The 27,761-nt window shown below is 45.9% G+C and overlaps 1 protein-coding gene across 3 annotated transcripts; it reads right to left on the bottom strand.

Annotated features, from left to right (window-relative positions):
- On the bottom strand, nt 1-27,761 carry Mcoln3 (mucolipin 3). Of its 3 annotated transcripts, none has more exons than XM_036190598.1 (13): nt 27,642-27,761; nt 22,373-22,602; nt 20,549-20,716; nt 17,426-17,579; nt 16,502-16,586; nt 15,668-15,764; nt 11,229-11,328; nt 6,870-6,982; nt 6,646-6,795; nt 3,699-3,800; nt 3,489-3,611; nt 1,945-2,151; nt 1-1,083 (listed from the first exon to the last, which is right to left on the bottom strand). In XM_036190598.1, exons 2-13 carry the CDS (start codon nt 22,598-22,600, stop codon nt 949-951), a joined length of 1,662 nt encoding a protein of 553 aa, XP_036046491.1. In that variant the 5' UTR covers nt 22,601-22,602; nt 27,642-27,761; the 3' UTR covers nt 1-948. The 3 variants fall into 3 exon arrangements, with proteins under 3 accessions (XP_036046491.1, XP_036046490.1, XP_036046492.1); XM_036190597.1 differs by lacking the exon at nt 27,642-27,761 and adding an exon at nt 27,427-27,480; XM_036190599.1 differs by lacking the exon at nt 22,373-22,602.

Genomic DNA, 27,761 nt, shown 5'->3' with positions numbered 1-27,761 from the left:
TGCAACATTAAAATGTTAAAATTTTAATGCTTTTATAAAGTCATTTTATACATAACTGAATTAATGTCTACATGGATAAATAGTACACAAAATGAATATTATACCACAAAAATCCTATACTTGCCCATCAGTGGACAAAAAGTGTAGAGCCTAATTTAGTGTCTTTTCAAGCTACATATATTCATTTTTAAAAAGTTTGAGCATGGGTTCTAGAACTGCAGTCCATAAAGCCACAGATCCTGACCCCACATGGCTTTGCTGAGACTGACGGGCCTATGGAAGGCAGGGTATATCACTAGTTTCTCCCACACTGCTTGGATGCTAATAAAACCACCACTGTTTGATCAAATACCCCCTTGGCACACACTTTAACTTTATTCATGTATAGACTTTCTTTGACTTGTACCTTGACACTAAAAGGCAGAGAAAGCTTCTCAATGAATATGAGCATCATAAAACGGCTGTCTCTAGGAGCCAGGCACTGCCCCACCAGCTGCGCTGGAGGCCTCTCTCTTGTTCTGTCCTCTTTTGAGGGGAGACTCTAAGATCAGTGATGTCAGATGTATAATGATTATCCCAACTGTCAGAGAGGGACAGTGGGTCATCCAAAGGCACTGAGAGACTGGAGCTCACTTTCCAGTGCATGCACAAGCCACACCGTAAGGCAAAAGGGGGGCCTAGAGAACCCACACGAGAGCTACAGCAACTGAGATGAAGCAATGATCCAGTATCTTCCCTCATCAAATCTGTTACTTTTTAAAATGGTAATGTAAGCAGCAAAGCCATTAAATATTTTTAAAACTAGAAACAGGTTTTGCTAAGTCATAGTTGTGTGTTAGTTCAGAATACTAGCATCTGAACATACTGTTGCATGATCACAAATTATCCACATTGTCTCTGACTCAGCCACGTGCTGTTTTCCTCTATGAGCACAGAGAAACCCAAGGGTTACTTATTGCAGCAGCAGAAAAAAGATGCCGGAGGGTCATCTTCCAGTCTGTATTTTCCAGAACTAGGGAGGTCTTTGCAGTCTGCGATAAACTTTCGAAGCTCTGTCTCTGGAAAGCCATTTTGCTGGTAGTGCTACATGGAAGAAGGAAAACATCCTTATTAATAGGCCCCTCCAACAGCTGTATTCCAAACTCGTAACGGAGCATTTGGCAAAGGAATCTCTCTGGGGGATAGTTTGGCACTCCCAGGCATTTCTAGGAGAGGTCACCTCTGGAGTCACTCTTAGGCTATGTGAAATTGGCCTGGGACTCAGCATCAAACTTGTGTGTGTTCGTCCCAGTGTACCTGTACCTACAGACACATGTGAACCTTGTCCGTACACCTCCCCTAGGAAATACTTAGCCAGCTTTGTCCTGAGGCTTACAATGTCCACACCAGTCTGCCCTCAAGCCTGCCCATTTCCCAGACAGTATGAAGAAAGCCCCTTAGGTGGAGCATGGCTCAGGCAGTCAGAATCTCCGTCATTCTAGCTGAATGGAGCCGGGCTGGGATCTGAGCCGTGAGTATCTCTCATCTTCCACAGATGACCTCACAAAACTGCGCCTTTCTCACATACCTATTTTGTACACCTAATACCTACTGACCATTATTAGTCTAACAAAAGATTGTGAAATGTGCTTAAGGGTTGGGGACATGCAGTTCAATTGCACAGGATTTACTTGACATGTGCCGGGCCCTGGGTTTGATCCTTAGAACAACTGACAATTTTTTTTTTTAAAAAGGAAAAACTAACTCTTTTTCTTTTTTTGACATGAATACTGAGAAACAAGAAATTCAGCATTCCAGAAATTTCATTTTCCCTTTACTTTTTTCTATTCCCCAATTGTTAAAATTGAGTGTGTCTCTCTCCACCAATGTCCTCCTTCTTAGCTCTAAGCTGCCTTGTTACTACACATGTCCTAGAACGGGTGCCCCCACTTTCAACAAGCCTACCTTAATCGTTTCGTACGTGTCTGTGATCAGTGCAATGAAAAGGCTCAGAATCATGTATATGAAGAGGCTGATGAAGGAGTAGAGGTAGATTCGGCTGAACAGCCAAACCAGGTAACTTTTCTGTTGCATTTTTGCAAACGTGGAAAACATATCGTCTCCATTTATCAGAGAGAAAAGGCACTCGGAGACCCTGTTCAGAGAACGGAACTGGGGGAAGGGGCGAGAAAAGTTTGGTTTCTTCCATGTTCTTTCATGTGGAGACTTTGGTTCTTGACATCATCCTGACAATAGTCAGACCTGCTATCCCAGGTGACACTTTCCCACAACCACCCCACAGCAGCCACAGTACTTGCTCTGCTGCATTTGCCATGCCCGAGCCTGCTGCTTCGTCCAGGGTCAAGCAGCTCTTTCTTGACACTCCTCTGAGCTGCAGCCGCCTGAACAAGAGCAGGAAGGACAGTTCTGCTCTCTCAGTGCCTTTCAGAGTCACGCTGTCCCTTCCCTGACCTTCCCTTCCCTTCCCCTTCCCTTCCCCTTCCCTCCCCTTCCCACCCCTCCCCTCCCCTTCTCTCCTTTCCCCCTCCTCCCTTCTATCCCCTCCCCTCCCCTCCCTTGCTCTCTCCTTTCCCCTTTCACAAAAAGAAACCCTTGAAATGGTTTTAACACTTCTGCAGAGACATCCAGGTTCCAGACTCCCATGGTCCTTGGTCTCATTTTGAAGCTCATCCAAACTCAAGATAATGTCTAAGATTCAAGATGGTGGTCCTCACACTTTTCAGATATCCCTGCAAGTTTTTCCCCTATAGTTGTATGGGTGTATATTGGTGAATTCAATGGACTAAGCAGCTTCACTGGTTGTACATAATTATCTATGTATTATAAACAGGATTTCAGGCAATGGAGCAGATCAATGGTTCTAGAAAGGTGTTCACATTTGACTGGTTTATAAATAGTGACGCACTCACTATTAGATCTGTATGTGGTTGTAGATGTCTGACTTTCTGCATTTTAAGGCTCAATTGCATGATCAAAGGAGTTCATTTAAGAAGGATAAGCACTGTTGGCAGTTGATGGCTGTTGGTTGCAGGGAGTCAGTGTGTGGTCCTTAGTAGGGTGACCATACTATTATGGATGATTCCACACCCATGTGCATGTGGGCTGTACTAATTGGACCCATTGAGTTATACAAAAAAAAGAAGACATGAAGTTAGAATCTGGAAGGAGCTGGAGAAGTAGGGGATGAATATGATCAAAATATGCTATGTATATGTGTGAAAGTCACAAAAAATAAATAAAAGTATGAATTTTTTTAAAAGGATAAAACATCCATTAGGTGTGTTGGTACACACCTGCCATCTCAGCACTTGGGAGACAGAGCAGGAGGATCAGGATTTCAAGGACCTTGACTATCTGTGTGAGTTCAAGACCAACCTGAACACAAACAAAAATATAAGTGAATAAAAAGCAGTAATCATAAAAATAGAAGCCATTGGCCTTGTCCTTTGAACTTAATAATGTCAGGAAAAAAAGTTGACTATCAGTACCTTGTCGTGGTAAGGGCCCAGCACAATCCATCCACAAAAGCAATAGCCTAGATAGATCATAGCCGCACAGCAACAGAACCTGATGACGTTGGGCAGCGCTGCCTGCAGGGTCAGAATAAGGAGCTGTGGAAGCAAGAGGGGCATTAGAATCCCTCTGCCCTTTAGTCAAAGCAGTGGAATCATTCTGATGAGTTCTGTAGGATTGCTTACATTATACTTTGCAAAGAAACCCAGGTATCGGATGACGCCGAGCCACACAAGCATAGTTGAAGTCCCAAGAAATATGCTACAGACATCGTAGCTTGTGAGACTCTAGATAGAATGGGAAAGATTGGTTAAATAGCAGTATGTCAGTTGGGCAAGAAATATTAAATAGCTGTGCACCAGGAGCTATTCTAGGTGTGAAGGATAAAGTAGTTGACAAATAGTTTTTACCCTCAGGAAGCTTACACTCTAGTGGAATGTGTGGGACATAAAACAGCATTAAATGAATACAGCCTTCGACACATTCATTGATGGTAAGTGCTGAGGAGGAAGACCAGTCAGAGGGAGAAGAAGGAGTATGAGTTTGAAGTTTGATTAGGATGCAGGAAAAATCTCAATGAAATGTGGCATGGAAGCAAAGATCCGAAAGAAAGGAGGAAGAAAGTTAAGCAAAATCAGAAGAACCTTCAGCACATAAAGCAGCAGATACAAGGGACCTGCGGCACCAAGGAACCTGGCAGGAAGTGAGCAGCAGATGGAGTGTGGAGACACGGGGGTCATGGGTGGGTAGTATAACACCTCATGGGTATTTAAGGTCATGGTTTTTGTCAGAAAGGGTCAGGAAGATTTGAGAGCCTTGAACAGGAATGACACAATCAAATGCTGGCTGTGTGGCTACCAGCCGATTGTCGTAGGGATGAGAGGGGTCCTGGAGAAATGTGACTGAGAGTCAGTCATGACTTGCTCCAGGCTGGAATTATAAAGGTGATGGGGTCATTTTCAAAGGCAGACCATGTAGGCTTCCTCTGGGATTCAGCACAGGAGAGAGGAGAGTCATAAAAGAGAGAAGAAACTTCAGTGAATGTGTGGTTCGGGGCATGAACACACCGAGTTGCTGTTAATGGACACTGGGAAGGCGGTGGGAGAGGCAGATTTGGATTGGGGAGGATGGGCGAGTTCTGAGTTGGGTGTGTTAAATCTGAGAAGATGTGTGGATGGTCTAGAGAAGATACAGGGTCAACACTTGGATATCCAGGATGCATCACAGAAACTTCCTAGGTGGAGATGCAGATTTGGCAAACATTGGCAAATAAATACCAAAATATCTATCTGAGTCAAGACGATAATACCAAGGTAATGGCAAGAAAGAGCTGTCCAAGCAGGATGTCTCAAAGTATTCTCACACTGGGGATTGGCCAAGTGAGAGGGGACCAGCAAGGAAAGCTCTGAAAGCCAGTCAGGATTGGGAGGAAGCCTGGATAAGTGTCCTTCAGCTAAAGGCAACTCAACACAAACCAGATCAGCAGTGAAAAGCTACTGACAGCTGTAATGATCCATGGGACATCTGCAGAAAGGAATTTCCATGGAGGAGGGAGGCAAGCAGCCAGGTTGGAAGACATACCAGAAGAACAGGGGTAGGGGGATCAGAATCATCAGCAAGATTAATTGGTATTTTGAGATCTTTCATTCCATGAAGTGGAGCAGAGACATGGGTAGAGGAACTGGGACTTTAATTTTACAAAAGAAGCAAAAACAGTATGGGGAAGTTATGGAAGACAAAGAATTGCCAGGGAGGAGAAAGAGTAGCTGAAGCTACTTGGACAGCAGCCTGAATCACTCAGAGCATGAGAATATATGGACACTGGGGACTGTAAGGCAGGGCAGGGGGTGTGTGGAAAGGGTGTCTCTTTCAGTTATGAAACAGGAAGTGAGGTGGGGGCGGAGGGGTGTGCTGGAGGTTTCAGAAGAAAGGAAGATGGTCCAGAAAGTGTTGGACACTATTAAAGGCTCACCAAAGGAAATGATAGCTGAGGTTGGTAAAAACAAAAAATTGTGCTATGTATGGTATGTGCCTGTAATCCCAGGATCTGGGAGGTGGAAGAAGGAAGATCAGAGTTCAAGGCCAGTCCCAGCTATATGGTGAGTTTGATGACAACCTGAGCTGCATGAGCTGTTCCCTAAAGCTAAATTACTCATATGACAGCCATGACCCATGGTGAGCGGCACGATGCCCCCGCCGTCGTTCTTCTCAAACATATGTCTACTTATTCCCCACATCCCCTTGCAGGGGAGTTTGACTGGCTTCACTTTAGAGGCTGTGAACAGGAGTGAAATCTGCTACTCCTGAGCCTAGGCCACATGACACCAGAGAGCTGCCACCAGCTGGGGTTTTCACTTCCCGCGGGCTGTAGCCAGTTCATGAGGCAACCCTGTGTGGGTCATGAAGTCAGGGTGAGCTTTTAGCTCTGACAAAGAGCAAATGAAGAGACTTCAGGTCCCTGAATGACTGCCAATGTCGAGCCCCACCCTGACTGTTTCAGGAAAGAGAACAAGCTGCCCTTTGACCCAGCCCCTGTGTTGTGAGTCTCTGCCTATAACCAGCTTCCTAGATGATGTGCAGTAATTACAGCAAGAAAGTATAAAGTTGAGCAAGATTTGAACATTGTTAATTTTTTTTTTTAGTTTTGTTTGGGGAGAAAGATTAATCCTAGACTAGATTAATAATTAATTATTATTTCAAGAGAATAATACCAATAGAAAAAGTAAGAACATAAGCATATTTGTGAGAGGAAGTAAAGGTAAAAATACACAGGGTCATGCCTTGACCTCATTTTTTCCCTGCCCCTATACTCCTGAATACCTAACTTTAACAATTCCTTTGAAAACTCTTAGTGTAATTTCTTTGGTGTATATATGACTTTTGGTGTATGTGGCCTGGAGTGTTTGAACTTTCTTGGTCTAGCACAGAACATTTTCTGGCCACACATGATTCTGATCTATTAGTTTATGGATTATGAATTTTAAACTCTGATCAAGAGCCTTCTAGTTAAGAAAACTGTTACTGTCAACTGAAGGTAAATCGCAGAAGAAAGCATTTACTTTGAATTTCTTCATAGTTTGGAAAAATACATTTTACCACTGTGGTAGCATGATTGGGAAGAACAGTTTTTACCTTGGCTTGGATTTCCATTTTCAGAATTGATCCAACGATGGTCAGTATGTCACTAATGATAATCATAATGTACCATCCATTGATGAACTCCATTTGATCAGAGGCAGAAACTTCCTTCTTATAGTGGAGAAGGAAGAAACTGACAAACTCCTTTGGGGAAGAGGAGAGACAGTGTGAGCTTCCCTGCCGCTGAGCATGTGAGCAGCATCTCGGCGGCGCCCTACCTGCTGCAGCTTAATGCCTCTAATCACAGAGCGGGCGCAGAGTACCAGCGAGGACAAGCAGGTCAGGATGACGAAGGCATCAAAGATCATCATATAGTGGGTGTTCTTCTGAACTGGAAGACACAGAGCCATGGGTGGGGCTTCAATATGATGGTGTTGGCTTCTTCTTACAGTAATTTACATAATCCAAGCATTTCAGAATCACATCCAGAAAAAGAACTTGGGAGCATTCTTCCCATTGTTATTTAAAGAGAGCTGAGGGTCCTGGTTATCCTTTGCTTTACATCTAGTATCCACTTATGAGTGAGTACATACTGTGTTTGTCCTTCTCAGTCTGGGTTACCTCACTGAAGGTGATATTTTCTAGTTCCATCCATTTGCCTGCTAATTTCATGATGTCATTGCTTTTTACAACTAAGTAATACTCCATTGTGTATATGTACCCCATTTTCTTTATCCATTCCTCAGTCGAGGGACATCTAGGTTGTTTTCAGGTTGGTTCTGGCTATTACGAATAAGGGTGTTATGAACATAGTTGAGCAAGTGTCCTTGTGGTATGATTGAGCATCCCCTGGGTATGAGGGAGGGCAATAGTGGGGATGGGAGGCAATAGAGGAAGGGGATGGGGCATGAGAACATGAGGGAATGGGATAGTTGAGCTGGGGGATGGATGGAGTGGGAGAGCAATGAAAGAGATATCTTGATAGTGGGAGACATTGTGGGGTAAAGAAGAAACCTGGTGCTAGGGAAATCGCCAGGAATCCACGAGGACGACCCCAGATTAGACTACTAGCAATAGTGCTGAAGGTGCCTGAACTGGCCTACCCTGGTAATCAGATTGGTGAATACCCTAACTGTCATCACAGAGCCTTCATCCAGTAACTGATGGAAGCAGATGCAGAGATCCACAGCCAAGCCAGGCTGAGCTCCAGGAGTTCAGTCAAAGAGAGTGAAGAGGGATTCTATGAGCAAGGGGGGTCAAGATCATGGTGGGGAAATCTACAGAGACAACTGAACCACACTCATAGGAACTCAGGAACTTTAAGCCAACAGTTGTGGAACCTGCATGCGACTGGACGAAACTCTCTGCATATGGGAGACAGTTGTGTAGCTGAGTCTGTTTGAGGGGCCCCTGGCAGTGTGATTTTAATCCATCCCTGGTGCATGAGCCAGCTTTCTGGATCCCATTACCTATGTTGGGATGCCTTGCTCACTCTTGAGGCATCAGGGAGGGGCTGGGTCCTGCCTCAACTGAATGTACCAGGCTTTGCTGCCCCCCCTATGGGAGAACTTACCCTTTTGGAGGAGATGAGGGGTAAGAGGGGGTAGGTAGGGGTTGGGGGAGCAGGAGGAGGGATGAGAGGGGGATCTGTGGGTGGTATGAAAAAATGAATAAAGAAAAAAATTTTAAATAAAAAAAGCAAAAAAAAAAACCACAAAAAAATAATAATTGTATAGAAACAGTTGAGTAATTGAGTTACAGTTGCAGTTTCAGAAACATAAACTATGATTTCTTTTTGTCTGAAGGGAAGGAAAATAGCACTCCGAATCAAGATCTTTAATTATCAGATTGTGGACTTTGTGCTAAATAGGTTCTCCTTGCTGGGTGTGATGGTGCACGCCTATAATCCCGGCATTTGGGAGCAAGAAGCAGAATGGATTACCAGGAGGTCTAGGCTAGCTTGGATTATATACTAAGTTTGAGGTCACTCTTAGTGAAAATCTTTCCCAAAAAAGTCAGTCTACCAATAAGCCTTCCTAAATTGCTCGTTAATGTTCTTAGCTGGGTATAAGATATTCATTAAGCATCCCTCTGTAGCTGGCACTTTTCAGGGTACTGGAACACAGTGGTAAACAAGGCAGACAAGGCCCCTGACCTAACGGGAGCATCTATGACAGGCAGCCAAGCCAAGGAATAAGCCGGTGCACGAACAATACAGAGTGGAGTGATACTGGAGAAGTTGTCACAACCACAACCTTGCCTGACTACGCTCCCGGCACTTTGTGTGTAGAGCATCCTCACAACAGCCCAGTGAGGCTGTCAGCATTTCCTCCACTTTGCATGTGAGAACACTGAAACACAAGGAGGTCACATGATTAGCCTAGGGTATACAATGTGACCAAGTTGTTATTCAATCCTTCACAGCCTGCTTCTGGCACCTACCACTCTGCATCAGGTTTTTGGTTTTACCTTTTTTCTTTTTTAAGCACCACTAGGGGACATCCTCAGCTCTTGCCATAAACCACTGAACCAGAAGTGCTGTGTCACTAAGCCTTCCAGACAAGACGAACATTTCAAAGCCATCCCTCCATGCTGCAGAAGGTAGCCAAGAAAGAGGCCTCACCAAAGCTTTAACCGGGCCTTGGGTGACACGAAATGACCAGCTTCTGCAAGGCTTGATGGCACAAACCTAAGGTTCCAGAACTTAGAGGCCAAGGCAGGAAGATTGTGAGTTTGAGGGCAGCCTGGGCTATGTAGAGACACCCTGTTTACACAATGGAAGAGGAAGAGGGGGGAGGGGGAGGAAGAAGAGGAGGAGGAGAAAAGGAGAGAGGAAGAAAAGGAAGAAAAAAGGGAGGGAAAAAGACGGAAAACTGAGAGGAGGAGAGGGAGGAGAGGGAGGAGAGAGGGAGCAGAGGGAGGAGAGGGAGGAGAGGGAGGAGAGAGGAGAAGAGGGAGGAGAGAGGGAGGAGAGAGGGCGGAGAGGGAGGAGAGAGGGAGGAGAGAGGGAGGAGAGGGAGGAGAGAGGGAGGAGAGGGAGGAAAGGGGGAGAAGAGGGAGGAGAGAGGGAGGAGAGGGGGAGGAGAGAGGGAGGAGAGAGGGAGGAGAGGGAGGAGAGGGAGGAGAGAGGGAGGAGAGGGAGGAGAGAGGGAGCAGAGGGAGGAGAGAGAGGAGAGGGAGGAGAGAGGGAGGAGAGAGGAGGAGAGGGAGGAGAGGGAAGAGAGGGAGGAGAGGGAGGAGAGAGGAGGAGAGAGGAGGAGAGGGAGGAGAGGGAAGAGAGGGAGGAGAGGGAGGAAAGAGGAGGAGAGAGGAGGAGAGGGAGGAGAGGGAAGAGAGGGAGGAGAGGGAGGAGAGAGGAGGAGAGAGGAGGAGAGGGAGGAGAGCAGAGGAGAGGAGAGGAGAGAGGGAGGAGAGGGAGGAGAGAGGGAGGAGAGGGAGGAGAGAGGGAGGAGAGGGGAGGATAGCCTTTGTTTGGCCATATTGAGATCCTGGAGAATCAAAGTGCAAAGCGGTGGCTCACATGATGGTGCCATTGATGAGGGCTGAGACAGCAGCCATGGTACCCAAGGAACTTTTCTCTACCAGTCAGGCTGCTGTCAGCAATGATGAAACAGTTTCAGAAAAAGCTGTTAAAGCAAACTACTGATGTTTGCCAAGTGGCTTCTCATGGCTTCCCAAGCATCTAACTCTGTGAATTAGAAAGACTTAAAAATGGAGAAACAGACATTTGAGTGGCGGCCTCTGTGCCGGGCTCTTAGTAGGCCCCCATTTTCCCTATGTGGGGTGCTGCTCCCGATGACAAAACAGGCTTGCACTCCACATTGACAAATAAGAAGCGATGAAGCTTGTGGCTTGAGAGCCTCACACCCTCGAAGCTGCCTCTTGGTGCAAACAGCAGCAGGAACACTTCAGTCCACATACTCGTCATGGTCACCACAGGGCTGGACAAACCAGTCAGAAACAAACCCTGCAGCACTGATTACCGACCCTCTTGTGGGCCTGATGATTAACACTTACACATCTACTGACTGTCTCGTGCAGAGCAGAGGAACATGTCTTAGCAGCTGTCCAAGACATTTCCTCTTCTCAATAGACTCCCAAAAGTCTCGTGTAGTGCAGTGCAGCTTTCTATCCGGGCCTCTTAAGAGGGCCTAGAGATGACCCGGAAATCCTTTCCTGGCAGAATTTTCCAGTTCCCGACAGGATTCATTCTGACCTGAGTTTTTGTTCATGTTTCTAGGACAGACTTTTTCAGGTTACTTCACTTTGTAAACCAGATGGAAGACAACTACAATGTGTCACTCACTACAAATCACTTCTGAGCCTTGGCTTCTTCATCTGTGAACATAAGGGTTCTGCTGCTCATTGAGATATTTAAAAATATTAGCATGAGGAAAATAGGTATGTGTAAGCTTTTCGTGCAGAACTGCGTGTGTAGTTAGTAAGGAGGAGACAGGTGAGGAAGGTAGAGCTGCTGGGTTCCATCTGAAACATCAGACATCTATGACACACTGATCTGCTGACGAAATATCAAGAGACTTGGAACTAGCTTGGTCTTTTGCTTAGTGGTCCTTATGTCCTGTGGGCAGTAATCTAACTAATTACCATCCTGCAAATGGGCGGAGCTTATTACTTACTTGATCCAGATACATGCCAGTCTCTGCATTCTCTGATAGAAATGTCATTATCTAAACTTATTTTGATTCGTCCACTGTGAGCCTTGTTGTCAAATGTTATCTGTAAAGACAAGAAAAGGGGTCCAGTGTGCACAACTAAGTTTTGGAGTCAAGCTAGCTCCCTGAATCCATCAGGAAGTAGTTCACTGAAGGACACAGGAAATGCTGGCCCTCATCTCTGATCATCTCTGATGGTGACTGCTAATCCCTGGAGTGCCCCTTCATTTCTCTGTGAGTTGATAAGATTGAATTAGATCTGCTATAGAGAGATTTCAGGGTCTAAAACCCCATTTTTTCTAGGATGCATTCCAGCCCTGGACACCCCAGCAAACAAGAGTGCCTTCCTCTCCTTCCTATTCTAGATACTTGATTTGGCAGGAATTCAGACAGGTTAGCTCTGCCCCACCTTCCAACAGGATCTTAACTATGGATGGCTTTTTGGTGTTTGGGGAAATTATGCTAACACAGAAGCGTATCATTTCTGTCTTCAGACACCACAGATGGAGAGGTTTTTTTACTTCATTCTGGGCCTAGATTTCTCCATCACCATGGTATTACATGTATTACAGAGGGCTCGGTAACAGTGTGGCTAGCATGTCTCGCTTCTGAGATAACCAGATGAGAAGGCTGAGTGCAAGCAGCACAGAGCTGCAGCACAATGCCTTCTGTGGTCCCCGGGTCTCCTTCTAATCTCCTTGCTTCCTCCATGCAGAGAAAGGGAAGGAGAGGTAAGAAAATCCCCACCAAAGGATGGGAAACGTCCAGTTAAAGGTCCTTCATTTATTGCTGAGTCCTAAATAACTATCTCTCACCTCACTCCACCCCCATGCTCAGGAAACATCACAGAAGAGGAGGCAGAGACTGTAAGAGCCAGAAGATGGGGAGGGCGGCTGTGACATGGTCTTATGGACATATCATGCCATCGCACATGTGAACACACAGCAGCTGTGGTCACCTGCATAAGACTAAGACACTCCACTTTACTGCAGAGATGGAGGAGAGACCCCAGAGACTCCACCCCCAGCTCAGGAGCTGTGGGCAGTTGATGGCTACTGGAAGAGGAAGAGTCATTATGTTGGGGTGTGTGGCTTCCGACAAGCTGTCCATGCTCTGGGGAATGGCCTTATACCCATGCATACACAGACAGCACTAGTTGACTAAGTGGGAGGGGTGTAAAGCAGGGTCTGGAAGGGGGGCAGTGTTGGGGAATACGCTCAAAACACATTATATTTCTCTATGAAACCCTCAAAGAACTTTTAAAATGCTCAGAAGGCTCTGCCATTTAAATGAATTTTGTTGAAGCTTCTCCACATAGGGAAGTCAGACATAGCCCAAGTGACTAAAACATCGCACAATGGTGTAGTTGCAAAACCTTCTACTATAGCAAAAACTAAATCCCATTTACAATGGTTTGGAAAGAATTACTCAAACATCTCTGAAGTTGCTTGCATCAGAGCATACATTGCTAAGATGTGAGATATTGAGTAACTTCAAAGAGTCTAGTCACCTTGTGTCTCCTCCAGACAGTGTCAGCTTCTTTACCTACACAACTACCGAGGCCACTGCTGTTGGCTGCCATCCCACGGTGGCTGAAGAACACAGCTCACACAAGGAGATGTCAGTGTCATTTGATGGGATGAAAAGACCTTGCCAATGAGAAAGTATTCTTTTTTGTGGTTTTTCGAGACAGGGTTTCTTTGTAGCTTTGGAGGTTGTCCTGGAACTCACCTTGTAGACCAGGCCTCGAACTCACAGAGATCCACCTGCCTCTGCCTCCCAAGTGCTGGGATTACAGGCGTGTGCCACCACCGCCCGGGTTGTTTTTGTTTGTTTGTTTGTTTGTTTTTTGTTTTTTGGTTTTTTTTTTTTTTTTTGAGAAAGTATTCTTTTTCCCCAAGAAGAGCCTCAAGAACTGCTAGGGACTCAGTAGATATCCTGAGTTGCATCTCAGCAAGCCTCATTAGATGCTGGATCTCCCCAAGAAGAAAGGATGCTGAGTAGGATTTTAAAAAAGTATCACAGGAAAAAAAAAAAAGGTTGTACTATTTGAAGATGTAAGCACTTACTACAGAAGCACAAGGACTGGTGTTCAGATGCCCAGAACCTATGTGCAAGACAGGCAGACATGGCGGCTGCCTCTAACACTTGAGGAACTAATACAAGGGATCTCCTAGGCAAGTGAGTTAGCCAGACTAGCCAGAAGTGGTGAACTCTGGGTTCAGTGAGAGAACCCATTGACCTGCCTCAATAGGTTAAGGGTCAAGCAATCAAAGAAACCCCTTAATGTTAACTGTGGAACTTTACACACATGTACACACATATATATATGCAGCCATATATGTGTGTTCCCACACACATGTGTGAACACACATATACAGGTGCACATACACTATATAAATGCACACATACACCATGTGCCACACACATGTGAACACATAAACATACCACACACACATAGACACACAAAAGAATTCAGATGTTCACATGCCTAATAAAGAACCTCAGACAGCATCATGTTAGACTTCTGAATGCAGATGAACTATTTTTTCTGTTATAAATCCGACTTAGCACATACAGGCAAAAGTTGAAGACTATTTTAATAAATTTGAGGTGTGGATATCAAAATCAGGCCTTTGGAAAGAACCCAGATATCACAAGCACTTTTTAATTCATTCAATCAGTATCAGCCTCACCTGCTGTGTGTTGTTTGAGGGGAAAGATATTAATAAAATTAGTATAAGCTTCAAGGAGCTTCTAGTATAACAGAGATGATGTCAAACACCTAGAAACTTCTAGAATAAAGAGTAAGGCGTCAACCACATAAAATATAAAAAGGGGAGAAGAGGAAAAGGAAATGAAAGCTGGAACAAGAGAACATAATAAATCAGCGCACTTCTTGGGAGATTATAGACTGTGTCTATAACTGAAGAATCACAAAAGTTAACCAAGAAGGTGTCAAGACTGCAAGAACTGTGAAAACATCATTTATCAAACTCAAGATAGAGAAGATTTGATGATACCTCAAAATCTTTAAAATCAGGTAACATTGCTGGTTAATACCAGGATCAGCATGTATAGTATGGTTCAAAATTCTCTTCAAGTTTGGGTGCTTTTTCATGTTAAACTTCTCCATATATTATTATATTGTATGATGGAATGTTACTCCTGAAAACTCCATTTTTCACAACCAATTAACCAAGCTTCATGAATATAAGCTACTGCAAAGGTTGTACAAATGAGGCAATATAGGTATGGATCAAACAGAACAAAGGTTTCAATTTCTGTCCTATGTGTGGCCATACAGAATGTGCTATTGATGCATCATTTTTTAAAAAAAATCACATTTATATATGTGTGTGTGTGTTCTTGTGTGTGTGTTCTTGTGTGTTTGAGCACACAGCACATGCCATAATGCACATGTAGAGGTCAGAAGACAATTAGTTCTTTCCTTCCACCATGTGGATTTGGAGGACTGAACGCAGGTCATCAGCTTGGCCACAGTATCCTTCCATGTTAAGCATGGAAGTTATCGCTCACATTTATCTTTTGAAATAACAAATCCTCTTGAGAGCATCTGTGCTAAGGGAACTAAGCAGCCCCATCTGCAACTGGATCACATACAATACAGGAAGGGCATGGAAGAAGAAAGACAGAACAGAGCACTCTAGTCCACACAGTGAAGTTATGAGCAGTAACCCCAGCTGCAAACATCCACGGTGAGCAAGTTCAACAAAGACACCCCCCCAATGGTAGAAAGTAGTCTTCTCCCTCCCTCCCTCCCTCCCTCCCTCCCTCCTTCCCCCACCCCTTCCTCCCTCCTTCTGTGTGTGTGTGTCACACACACATTCTCTCATACATACACACACACACACTCCCTTCTTTCTATCTCACTGTTACACATTCTCTCTCGCATGCACACAGAGATGCACACACATACTCTGTCACACACATCCCCTCTCTTTCTCTCTCTGTCACACACACACACACACACACACACACACACACACACTCACATACGCATTCTCTCTCCTTCCCTCCCTCTGTGTGTGTGTCACACATACACTCTCTCATACACACACACTCTCCCTCTCTGTCACACATTCTCCCCCGCCCCTTTGGTATTTCGTCATCTGCTGTGCACCAGGCCCCACACTGGAGACAGCAGCAGACAAGGTTAAGTCCCTTCCTTACAGAACATGCACTGAGGTGCAGCAGACAAGCAGCAAGTAAGCAGTGTGCAGGGTAGAGCTAGCTGGAGCAATGTCCCCAGGCACATTCAGGGTGGAACGTCTCTTTCTGACCATGCCTTACTTAGCACCAGTATATGAACCTGAACCACACACCTAGATAAAACAACCTTTTTCTAGACAGGAGCCACATTCAGCACAGCCCACACTTACAGTCAGAGTAAAGTCATAACAGTCAGGAAGTTCCTGGTGTCGAACTGTCTGCAGATTAATGGCTTTCAGCTTAAACTGAAGTTCCACCATCAGGAGCCTGGAAAGCAGAGGACACTTGAGATGAGGGGACACACACAGACTGGGCTGTGCATCCCTCCAGAGGACACTTGAGATGAGGGGACACACAGGCTGGGCTGTGCATCCCTCCAGAGGACACTTGAAGGAACACACAGACTCAGCTGTGCATCCCTCCAGAGGACACTTGAGATGAGGGGACACACAGGCTGGGCTGTGCATCCCTCCAGAGGACACTTGACATGAGGGGACACACACAGACTGGGCTGTGCATCCCTCCAGATCTAGGATACTTGAGATGAGGGGACACACAGAGGCTGGGCTGTGCATCCCTCCAGAGGATACTTAAGATGAGGGGACACACACAGACTGGGCTGTGCATCCCTCCAGAGGACACTTGAGATGAGGACACACACAGACTGGGCTGTGCATCCCTCCAGAGGACACTTGACATGAGGGGACACACACAGACTGGGCTGTGCATCCCTCCAGATCTAGGATACTTGAGATGAGGGGACACACAGAGGCTGGGCTGTGCATCCCTCCAGAGGATACTTAAGATGAGGGGACACACACAGGCTGGGCTGTGCATCCCTCCAGAGGACACTTGAGATGAGGACACACAGGCTGGGCTGTGCATCCCTCCAGAGGACACTTGAGATGAGGACACACACAGACTGGGCTGTGCATTCCTCCAGAGGACACTTGAGATGAGGGGACACCCAGAGGCTGAGCTGTGCATACCTCCGCTTTCCTCACCTGTGGAAGTCTAGGGTCAGGTTAAGTTTATTTTCTCCAAGTGTTCTGATGTCAAAAGATTCATCCGGCTCTATAAGGAAACATTCTGCCACAGAAAGAAACAAAACCATAAATAAAATGCATTTTCAAAGGATAATCAGGAAGAGCAATTATTCGTGTTATTACTTTTGACATCAAGACTGTGGAGCTTGGTATCAATGCCACTCGTTCTGACATCCTGATTTTAAGACGTAAGACATTTCTGGAGTGGTCAAATATTTAGACAGACTCAAAAACTCTGTCTCAGAATGTCATCATTTTCCCTGTTTCTATTTCCTCTATGCTTTATCTGTTTGTTTTTCTATGGAATTCATGAGTTGTATAACAAAGGTTCACAATTGATGCTGACACATAGCTGGGTGGTGGTGGTGGTGGTGGTGGCGGCGGCGGCGGCACACGTCTTTAATCCCAGCACTCGGGAGGCAGAGCCAGGCAGATCTCTGTGAGTTCGAGGCTGGCCTGGGCTACCAAGTGAGTTCCAGGAAAGGTGCAAAGCTACACAGAGAAACCCTGTCTCGAAATACCAAAAGAAGAAGGAGGAGGAGGAGGAGAAGGAGGAGGAGGAGGAGGAGGAGGAGGAGGAGGAGGAGGAGGAGGAGGAGGAGGAGAAGAAGAAGAAGAAGAAGGAGGAGGAGGAGGAGGAGGAGGAGGAGGAGGAGGAGGAGGAGGAGGAGGAGGAGGAGGAGAAGAAGAAGAAGGAGGAGGAGGAGGAGGAGGAGGAGGAGGAGGAGGAGGAGAAGAAGGAGAAGAAGAAGAAGCTGACACATAAGAACCATATAGCTCTTCCTGTGCCATGAGATCACTGACTATCATCATTTTCAGAGATGCAGTTATCACGTCAGGGAATTTAAAAAAACACAGTTCAAGGTTATAGGAGATCATCACCTGTTTCAATTTCCGGATCAATGTCAAAGGTATCATTCCCGGGGCAGATGGTTCCTCGCTTGTAGAAGTGCTGACAGACGGCCATAGCCGACTGCTGTGTCCCCTTGCTCTCATAAGCATGGTTGCCGACAGAGATGTTGTGAAGCTGCAAGTACTTCATCCAAAAAAGAGAGACAGGACAAAGGGGTGCCAGTGAGGGAAAATCAAAGCCATGGTGACCCTTCCCGGCCATGTCTTGAGAGGGTAGGCTCCTGTCTGCCCTCAATGTGCAGGCATTCAGGAAACACGCAGTGGGATGCTACATCTGAGCAAGTGGCTCTGAGGAACAGCAGCAGAGATCAGAGGGACAGCTGAGTCCCAGGAAAGCCCCATGGAGGCCTTGACTACTCAGATCTTCCCAGGAATTCTCCAAGCCAACAGCCTTCTGACTGCAGACTCCCTCTACACTCCTGTCCCAGAATCCTCTTTCTCACTTAGATGAGCATCCCAGGTCATTCTTTGATTGGTAAAGTAAAATCAAAGCCAAGCAGTGCCCTACAGAAGTAAATCAGTTCTACATGGCTCACTTGTGGCCCTCCCCTGTTATTGGAACACATACAACAAGGATTCTGAACCCATTAACAAACATTTTTGTGTCTCTCTGATACTTCTGTCTTCATGGAATAATTTCATCAAATGCTATGCTGTTGAGCACGGATGAAGGTTTAGGTGTGTGGACACGGACAGAGCATGTGTCCTCCTGTTGCATGTGCAGGCTGTATAATAAGAGTTGTGATTTCTGGAGGATTATTTAAAAAGCAATGCAGAGGTGGCCCACTGAGGGGGAAATAAGAGAAAACAGCTGAATTCAGGAATTAACATGCTGTGTCTGAGCTGTTAGACCAAGCAGTTCCAACACAACAGGGCTGGAGGGACTATGAGGACCTTTTGCCCCTCTGTGTCCCTTCCAACGAGAGCTGAGCATGTGAACATCTTGATCTTAGCCTTTTATGCCTCTAGAACTGTGAGAGAGAAACTGCTTCTACTTATCATGACAGACATTTTCCTATGGCAGCAGAAAGAAACGTGACAGCTAAGATAAGGATTCTTCATGGAATGAACATGGACATCTAACAAGCTGTGTGGCTTCAATGCCAGACACAGTATTTTGAAGACTGAGTTTAGTCCTGGTGATAAAGGTCAAGATGTTTTATGAAGCATTTCCAAGCCTTTAGCCAGGCATAGTGATTGCTTTTCAGAGGTGGGGGCAGGAGGAGCAAAAAGATCGATGCCAGCCTCTGCTACAAAGTTTGAAGTCACCTTGGGTTACATAGGCCCTGCTTCAAAACAACAAAATGTAATGGACTATTTACTTCTTGTCTCTAAATAACACCTAAGAAACATATACATTTGGTACAGTATTTAAAAGTGAAATCTAGGGCTGAGAGATGGCTCTGTATGTAAAGCACTTACCACCTAATCATGAGTTCAAATCCCCGAGACCCAGGTGCAATAGCATGCATTTGTGATCCCAATTTTCCTATGGTGAAGTGAGAAACAGAGACAAGGAAATCCCCCAAGAAGCTGGCAAGCCAGCTAGCTTAGTATTTGCAACGATGAACAAGACTCTGATCTCAAACAAGGCAGACGTTGAGGACTGCAACCAAAGCTGTCCTCTGAGGTTCACACAAATGCCACATCATGTTCTGCACATATCACACGCGCGCGCGCACACACACACACACACACACTTTATAAAAAAAAAAATCTCTACACTTAACTTCACCGCTAAGCTATTTGCTATTTTCCCTCTAGAAATTGTAGGGCGTGATTCTGTTTAACAACTTCCTGTAGCTTTTGTCTCTAGGTTTCCTATTCCCCCTGCTAACTAAGAGCCTGGGCTCCGTGAAGATGAATCTCATCCCAGCAGCTCATGATCTCTGTTTGAACAGGTTGTCTATAAAAAATGCAGAGTCACAATTGCTCAGGAACAACGCTTGAAGAGGGATTTAATGATTTTGAAGTGTGATCTGTAGCTACCCTAGGTTAAAAATACAGTGGTGGTGTACGGTGCATGCCTTTAATCCCAGCACTTGGGAGACAGAGGCAGGCGGATCTCGAGGCCAGCCAGGTCTATAAAGCAAGTTCCAGGACAGCTAAGGCTGTTATACAGAGAACCCCTGTCTCAAAAAACAAACAAACAAAAAATATACTGACCTCAAACGCTTTTTTAATTAACCCTTCAAAAGAAGTGACTTTGAACCTTGAGAAAGTACTAATTATAGCAAGAATAATCCAGAATGAAAACTTGACTCCGGAGGATGAAAAACAAGTTTCCTTTCTGTCCGGCAGTTAGCATCACGGTGCAATCATCAGGCATGACATGAAAGCCTCACTTGTACATGAGTTTGAAGGCCTTGCTTGTTGCACAAACTTCCAAATTAAAATCCTCATTATTGGTTATAGGTCTCCAAAAGTATAAGCTTTGAAGACTTAATGACTACTTACTCCCAGGGCTATGTTCATAATTTGAGTATTGAAGCTCTCACATCCTATCCCGACTTTTAATCAAGTCATTGAAATTCAACCTTTTGCTAGTTGGGAAAAAAAAAAAAAGCTTTTATTCTACTTCTATAAAAGTTTGTTAGCAATGTTTTTCAATCAATTTTAAATAAGTATTTTACTTTTAGAGGTGTGTGTGTGTGTGTGTGTGTGTGTGTGTGTGTGTGTGTGTGTGTTGGAGGAGGAGGGGGTACATGCAGAGGCAAGAAAGACAATGGATTCCCTAAAGCTGGAGTTACAGGCAGTTGTGAGCTGCCTGATGCGGGTGCTGGGAAGCAAATGCCAGGTCCTCTGGAAGAGCAGCCAGTGCTCTTAACTGTTGAGCCATCTCTCCATCCCCTAAACTACATTTGAATTGTTTATTCATAAGTCACCTCCAAGCAGAACTGCACACTGGAGTGTGGGTGTCTACATAATCTGTCCTGGCATTTCTCCACTCTTTCTCCCAGATAAAGAGTGTACACGCTGTCCGGGTGTCTCATTATTGGAACACTAGCCTGGCTTGCACACGGCCCTGAGTTCAACCCCTAACACCTAAAACAAACAATCAAAATCAACGGCAAATGCACACAGTTGGTTTACCTGGCCCACTGCGAAGATGATTTGGTCATACACATCATTTTGAGTGTACACTGCGTATGTGTCGTCCATCCGATCCATGTATCCTTTCAGGAAGAGGTGTTTGAAAGCTATGGTGTTCTCTTCCTTGAAAGCTACTACCATCTGGTTACTCAGTCCAAACAGGACCAGCTTTAAAAGGAAGGAAGGAAGGAACAGTGTGAGGATGAAAAAGCTGGCCAGAAAAGAAATGGAGGCATGTGGCTCAGGGGCTTGGCTGGCAAGAATTTACAAGGGGTTTGGCAGGATATCCAGAAGGCTCATGGCTTGGGGGCTGGAAGATGGCTCAGTGGATGAAAGCACTTTCCTTACTAGTATGAGGACCTGAGTTCAAATCCTCAGATCCAAAGAAAAGCCAGACGTGTGCCAGCAACCCAGCACTCCTATAGGGACGAGGGAGATGGGGATGGGAGACTGTCTGAAAGCTCATGGGCCAGGTAGCCTGGTGTGCACAGTGGAAAACAACAGACCTGGCTGGACAGAGACGATTGACAGGAATCAGCTCTCACCTTCTACCACGTGGTTTCTAGGAATCAAATCCAGGTTGTAGGTGTGGCGGTGAGCACCTTTACCAGGGAAGCCATCTTGCCAGCTCCCAAAATCCATTTTTATAATAAACCACAACAGTTTAGGCAACTATTACAAAACATGATTCCTCAAAAAAAAATTTAAAAGAAGCTATGGAAAATAAATTGAAATTTTCCCTTCTCACAAAAATGAAGACACTTATTTTACAGCTGATACAAGCCCCCATCTGCCGACTCCATATTTTTCCACTACACAGCTCTCATGATCCAGGCCTGTAAGAATCCAAGAGATTGCCTACAGCAAAAATCCATGCAGTTTCTAGAGAAAGAAATGCCCAGAACATTAAGAATAAAAGAAAAACCTCATTTTGAGAGTCAGCTAGTATCTGTGGAAGATTTAGATACCTCTTAAGAAATGTCTTCATTAGGATCCAAATGTTAAAAAATGTTTATTCCTGAAAACTATTATGGCAGTAAATTTATAATAATGAAAAATGAAATGAGCTGGATGCTGTGATGCATGCCTTGAATACCAGCACTGGGAAGCCAGAGACAGGTGGGTGTCCATGAGTTCAAGGCCAGCATGGTCTACATAGGGAGTTCCAGGCCAATTAGAGCTAAATAGTAAAAGCCTGTCTCAAAAAAAAAATTTTTAAAGAAACTTAATACAGAAAGAGAGAGGGGGGAGGAAAGGAGGGGAAGAGAGAAACAAAAAATAAAAAGCCAAAGACTTTCAGAAATGTTAAGGAGAGAAGGGTTTGCAGTCGCTGTGGTGGTTTGAATAGGAATGGTCCCCAAAGACCCGCGTGTTTGAATGCTTGGCCCACAGGGAGTGGCACTATTAGGAGGTGTGGAGGAGGTGTGGCTTGTGAGAGGAAGTATGTCACTGTGGTGGCCTTTGAGGTCTCATGCTCAAACTAAGTCCAGTGTGGCACACAGTCGCCTTCCGTTGCCTGTGGATCAAGATGTAGGACTCTCAGCTCCTTCTCCAGCACCATGTCTGCTTGAACACCCCATGTTTCCCATCATGAAGATAATGGTCTGAAACTGTAAGTCTGCCCCAATTAAATGTTTTCCTTTATAAGAGTTGCTGTGGTCATGTGTCTCTTCACAGCAATAAAACCTTAACTGAGACAGTTGTATTTTTTTTCTTATTTTTCGATGTCTTTAGGCACGCAGGTAGAAGTTGTCTCATAAACAAGGCCCTCCTTCTCTGGTGTGCAAAGAGGCTTGCTCCTGACTTGTGTTGGGGGGTGCTTACCTGGACAGTCACCATTGCAATTTTCAGAATTTGTATGGCGAGTTTCCATGGCTTCCTACCCCGAGCCCAGAACTTCTCACAAGGATTCATAAAAAAGAATTTGAGTTTCCGCCTCATCTGGTCTTCTAAGAGAAGCTCTTCACTGGGGGACGAGCTCTGGTGAAAGGTGAAGTGACTTTCATCCTGGGGAGGGCTGCAGCTGCTTCCAGCCACCTCAGGGTTTGCCATCTCTAGGGAGGGAGCCAAACATTCCACTCAGTGGGGAAAGGCACAAGCCCACCTCAAAGGATCCCTGTCAGTCAGACAGAATAGAAAGACGGGGGGGGGGGGGGGGGGAGATCAGGGGACATGAGAAAGGAGGGGGGGCTCCTCACCAGCTGAGAATTGAGAATTAAATATTCTAGAACAATTAACATTTGCTTAAGGCCTTCATCCCTTTCCAACTGTAAACCCACAGTTTTCTAGAACTCTCACTAAGAAGCCCCCTTATCAGGAAAAGGATGCATTACAAGCTCCTTGCATGCCCCTAGTGGCTCTTGGGTTCTACTTTACTAGATTATAATTCCACCCCAGATACCTCTGGAGCCACCTGCCATCCTACTTACCAAAAAATGAGACGGGAAGTTTCCCAGCAACGCTTTGAGGTGTGGCTTGAAAGCCACCACGACGGTACATGAGGTTAACACTAGGACGCTTGTGACCCACTCTTGAGAAGTCCACACCCATGATGAGGATGCCTTACTCTTCCTTCTGGACCACCCCTCTTTCTCTCTTCACCCCCATGCTCAAAAAATGTATTAAAATGTCATTATAAACTCCCACTCTGCCTGTTAACTAGTCCTGAAATTCTTTTCCATATCAGAGCCGAGGATCCAGTTTTACAAGAATGGAAGTACCTGAAAGGTTAAGGGTTCTCCCAAGCCTGCTGCAGATGGCAGTGGTGGAGCTGTGGTAGTATGTCCAAGAAAGCTGGCATGGCTGCCCCCAGGGTCCATAGAGCTGTCCTGTACTCCCACACCATCTTAGGTGAGCATTGATTATAACAGGATATCAGTCTCCAACTGGTTTCAACTACTTAAGTGAATTCTCGCCTAGTTGAAAGTTACAGCTCCAAGGTCTGTTCCTATTAGTAAAAGATTTCATGTTTGCATGTATGGCTGTGTATGGTATGTGTGTGCTTTCTGGCTCAGTGGGTACCAGATACAGTTATTGCAAAGATCAGGGCCTGAGAGGCTGTATAAGGACTTCAGAGAGTAAATGGACCCTGAAATGATATGCAGATTTTCATGTGGATATGGGCATTCATTTTCCTCTCTGGGGAGAAACAAAAACTTCCATACAATTATTAATCAATAAACAGGCTTTGTAAGAATCAAGAAGTGGTTTAGATCTCGATACTTCTATGACTTGAGTCAACTCACTCAGCCCACATTGAGCCTTAGTCCTGCAAAATGATAATATCTATCCTTGGAAAATTGTAGCAAATATTAAATAAAAGACAAATAGGGCCTTAACATGGAGTGTAAGCAGGCAGCCTCTCTTACACTCTATCCCCACTAGTCAGGAAGGCTCTCTAACATCAGCCAGATTTCTAGGGACTGTGTGAGCCTCCCAAACTGAGCTCTGCTACACAGGGGAAGGCAGCCCTCAACTGCAGCCCATTTCCCAAATGGCCCAATGCTTGAACTTATTTCCTCTTACCCAGGATATTTTACCCTTTGAAGAATGTGCCTCATACTTCATACTATTTCTTTTGCCTCTTTGAAAGGGGTGAAGAGACTTTTCAGACAGAGGAAGAAGTCTCTCCAGAGACTGCAGTTACCTGGGATTTCCCCCATTCAAATAAAATAACCTATGCTCACCAATAGAGTAGAGTCTTTCCACACAGAACAGAAGCCCATCTGAGTTTAATGTTTTCATAATAACTTGCACTTAATGACGAAGGGAGAAGAATTTAACCTACATTTATACATAAGTTAGACCTACTGCTTTCCAAGTCTAGAATCACACGTTGGATATAGATTACAACATTCTCAGCAAACCCAACATTCCTGAAATGGTGAGTTGGGCTATAAAGCCAGTCATGGGGGACATTCTAAACTCCTGATTAACAAAAAGTGATAAGTAAGGCCACTGCTGAGTGAAGAAAATAATGCATGAAGCATGTTACTGTGCAAAAAGTGTAGTCAGTTCCTTCCAAAGACAACCATAATGGCGTGCATAAGGTGTGGTTTTGTCACCACAGAGCATGAGAATATGTAATAATTCTTGGGTAAAGACATAAAGGAGAGAAAATAGCATAGCAAACAAATGAAAAAACAGTGGGATATTTTAGACAGCATGTGTTTCTGCCAAGCTGGGGATATAGCCCCCAGCATTGTTCATGTAGACAAGCACTCTAACTGCTCTGTCACATACCCAGCCCTTCAGTCTTCTCCTTTGAAAAAAGAGGTAAGGTATTCTTAAGTGAAAATCCAAGAATTGATGGCTTTTTTTTTCTCTCCACTATGTCTGTGGGACTTTGAACTGGTTGGTTTCTGTTAACTTGACACAATCCAGACATACCTTGGAAGAGGAAATCTTAATTGAGAAAAACCTCTAAAGATTGACCTGTAGGCATGTCCTTAGGGCCTTTTCTTAATATTAAGGTGGAGGGGCTCAGCCCCCTTGGGGGAAGGGGTGTCCATCCCTGGGTAAATGGTCTTAGGTGGTATAAGAAAACAAGCTGATGTCCCCAATACTGTCTCTCATGTGGCAGCATGGGGGTTAGGGGGAGCTGGCCCTGAGGTCAGAAGGGCAAGAGAGATGCACCTGTCCCCCACCAGCTGCAACACTCGGGAGACCAGGCCCTACATCCCACCTGGGCAGCACAACAGAGCCAGTCCTGTTGACAGAGGTCAGGTGAGCCAGCCCTGTATTGTGAGCATGGGAGAACTGTCCCCACTACTCATCTGTCATGTGGCAGCATGGTGGAAAGGTGAGGGGGGGGGAGGCAGGTGGGAGGGCTGGCCCTGAGGTCATAAGAGCAGGAGAGCTGGCCCTGCCCCTCAACAGCAGCACTCAGGAGAGTGGCCCCTATGCCACACCTGAGCAACACAGTAGAGCTGACCCTGAAGGTGTGGGTGTGGGAGATCCGACCCTGAGGATATGAAAGCAGGAGAACTGGCCCTGCCCCTTGCTCATTGCTGCAAGGGGTGAACTCACCAGAACAATTCAAGAGAGTCCGCCCTAGTGGTGAGGACAAGGGAGAGCCGGCAGGCTGACCAACCCTGCAACTACCCAGACCCAGAACCAGGATTATGTGTTGGCCCACCCCAATATCCACCCCATCTGTGGTCTGCTGGTCCTGCAGACCCAAAGCTGCATGATTTCCACAACACAGGGCAACAGCAGAATAACCAAGAGGAAGGAGTTCCAGTGAGGGCCCAGAATCGACAGTGTAGCAGAACCAGAGGCCTCGAACCAGACCTTTGTAATGGATACTTGCAAGTAAAATATATGGACAAAAGGGTTTACTGAGTGACTCACTATGTCACACTACAGCTTCCACAATGAGACTGATTTTTCCCTTCTCTTTAGCTTCTTTTTTTTTTTCTCTTAATTTTTTTTTTTTTTTTTTTGTATTTTATTTGGGGGCCGGGAGGAGGTTGCAAGGGCAGAGGGTGGATTTGAAGGGATGGAGAAATGAATGGGATGGAGATGCATGATGTGAAAGACACAAAGAATTAACAAAAAAAAAAAAAAAAAAAAAAAGGAGAAAAGAAAGCAAGCCGAGCAGGCAGAGCTTCACCATGGCTTCTGCTCCAGTTCCGGCCTCACCAAGTTCATGTCCCGGCAGCCTGACTTCCCACACTGACCAACTGTGATCTTCCTAGAGAGTTAGAAGCTGATATACACCCTTGCCTCCCTGAGTTACTTTTGGTCATGGTGTTTTATCACAGGAATAGAAACCCTAACTGGGACAGACTTAAAACAATTTCTGTTGATTACTACATATGAATAACCACAGTAATGAACTTGTTGGTAGTAAAGTGTGTCTGTGAACTACTGATCTGAAGTCTTACCAAGCCCCTTTCCGTTATAATACAGAGAAAATTAAACTTTAAACACACTAGCCATGCACCATGTAACAGTAACCTACAGGAACAAAGAGAAAACAGCCAACCACCATTAATTTATTCAAAACGCTGCTCAAGTTGTTCCAGAAACCCAGCTTTCATTCCGGGCTGACTGCTAAACTTACAAACCATGGGGAGCCACGCTGGTTTTTCAGGTGTCAAGGCCTGCACAGGGGCCCAGCAGGAGTCTACCTCAGATGTCAGGGTGCTGGCCCTAGACTGACTCACACACTTAATTAGACAGCAGCCAGAGGCTAAATTGAGTTGAGTTGCAGAAATGTAGCGATAGAGAGGGGATATGTGATTTGGAGAAAGCACCACAAACTGCCACAACCTGCTTCTTCTCACCAGACTGCTCCTTTCTTCCCTCCCTCCCTTTCCCAGACCCAGAGGGTTCTAGAATTTGACAAGTCTATGACTTCAGGCAACTCAGTAGGTCCACACCGAGCCCTAGTTTTTGCTCCTGCAAAATGAGAACAGTTCTACTCTCTCTGCCGCCCTCCTTCCTCTTCTTCTATGTCATGGGACTACCCCTGTGGGGCTGGTTCCGAGCGAGAAAGCAAAGACTGTTGTGATCCGGACACCACACCCTGAGATCTGTAACCTGCCGGAGTCTGACCAGCGCAGAGCCCCTACGGTTGCCCCCATTTCTACCCCTGGCCACAGCCTTTACAAAGGGAGAGCCCAAGTTAAGAGCAGACACGAAGCCACTCCGAGAATGGTCTCTGAGACCCTGGTGGGAGTCCAGTTGCCTCCCGGGGCACAGGCCTCCCAGAGAGAAACCACTCTGGGCTAGGCTGGCATCCTGCACTGGATTCTCGCAGCTTGCTTCCTGGGAAACACAGCTATGGACAGGCAGGACTCTGCTGTCACCTCCAAACCTTGCCGAGGTGACGCAGAGAGGGTGTTTCCACCCCAGCCATGAGCCCCACTGACCTGTGGTCCATGGCGGAGCCCCGGTTGTTCCAAACCGGTGCATCTCGCACTCCGCTCCCCTCTGTGTGCCCTCCATGTCTGGCGCAGGTGTCCTGGCCCCTGCCCTCCCGCTTTGTGTCACCTGCTGCTGGAGACATCGGGCTCCCTCCCCGAGCGCCCGCAAGCGAGGTTCACTCGACACCTGATGCTCCAGGGCAGCGCTGGGCTAGGCTCACCTGCGGCCCAAGGCTCGCCGAGGGCGCACCCGGGGGAACAGCGGGACCCACGGGGAGGAGTCAGGTCCTGCTAGCCGCCAAGGGATGCGACACTTCAGCTCAGGGTCACTCTCGGCTCCC

The sequence above is a fragment of the Onychomys torridus genome, chromosome 6 (assembly GCF_903995425.1).
Source record: "Onychomys torridus chromosome 6, mOncTor1.1, whole genome shotgun sequence".
Classification (NCBI taxonomy): domain Eukaryota; kingdom Metazoa; phylum Chordata; class Mammalia; order Rodentia; family Cricetidae; genus Onychomys; species Onychomys torridus.
The sequence above is the reverse complement of the archived record's forward strand: the minus strand, read 5'-3'. Positions and strand labels throughout refer to the sequence as shown.

What these genes read in the sequence shown, in the direction of transcription:
- Mcoln3 (XM_036190597.1), bottom strand. Translation starts at nt 27,469, where the DNA reads ATGCACCGGTTTGGAACAACCGGGGCTCCGCCATGGACCACAG. An exon ending in CTGGCATGTATCTGGATCAA is followed by an intron (nt 6,983 to 11,228) that starts GTAAGTAATAAG and finishes TGTGTCTTCCAG; the next exon opens with TTCAGAAGAACACCCACTAT. An exon ending in TGGGCCCTTACCACGACAAG is followed by an intron (nt 2,152 to 3,488) that starts GTACTGATAGTC and finishes CCCTTCCCCCAG; the next exon opens with TTCCGTTCTCTGAACAGGGT.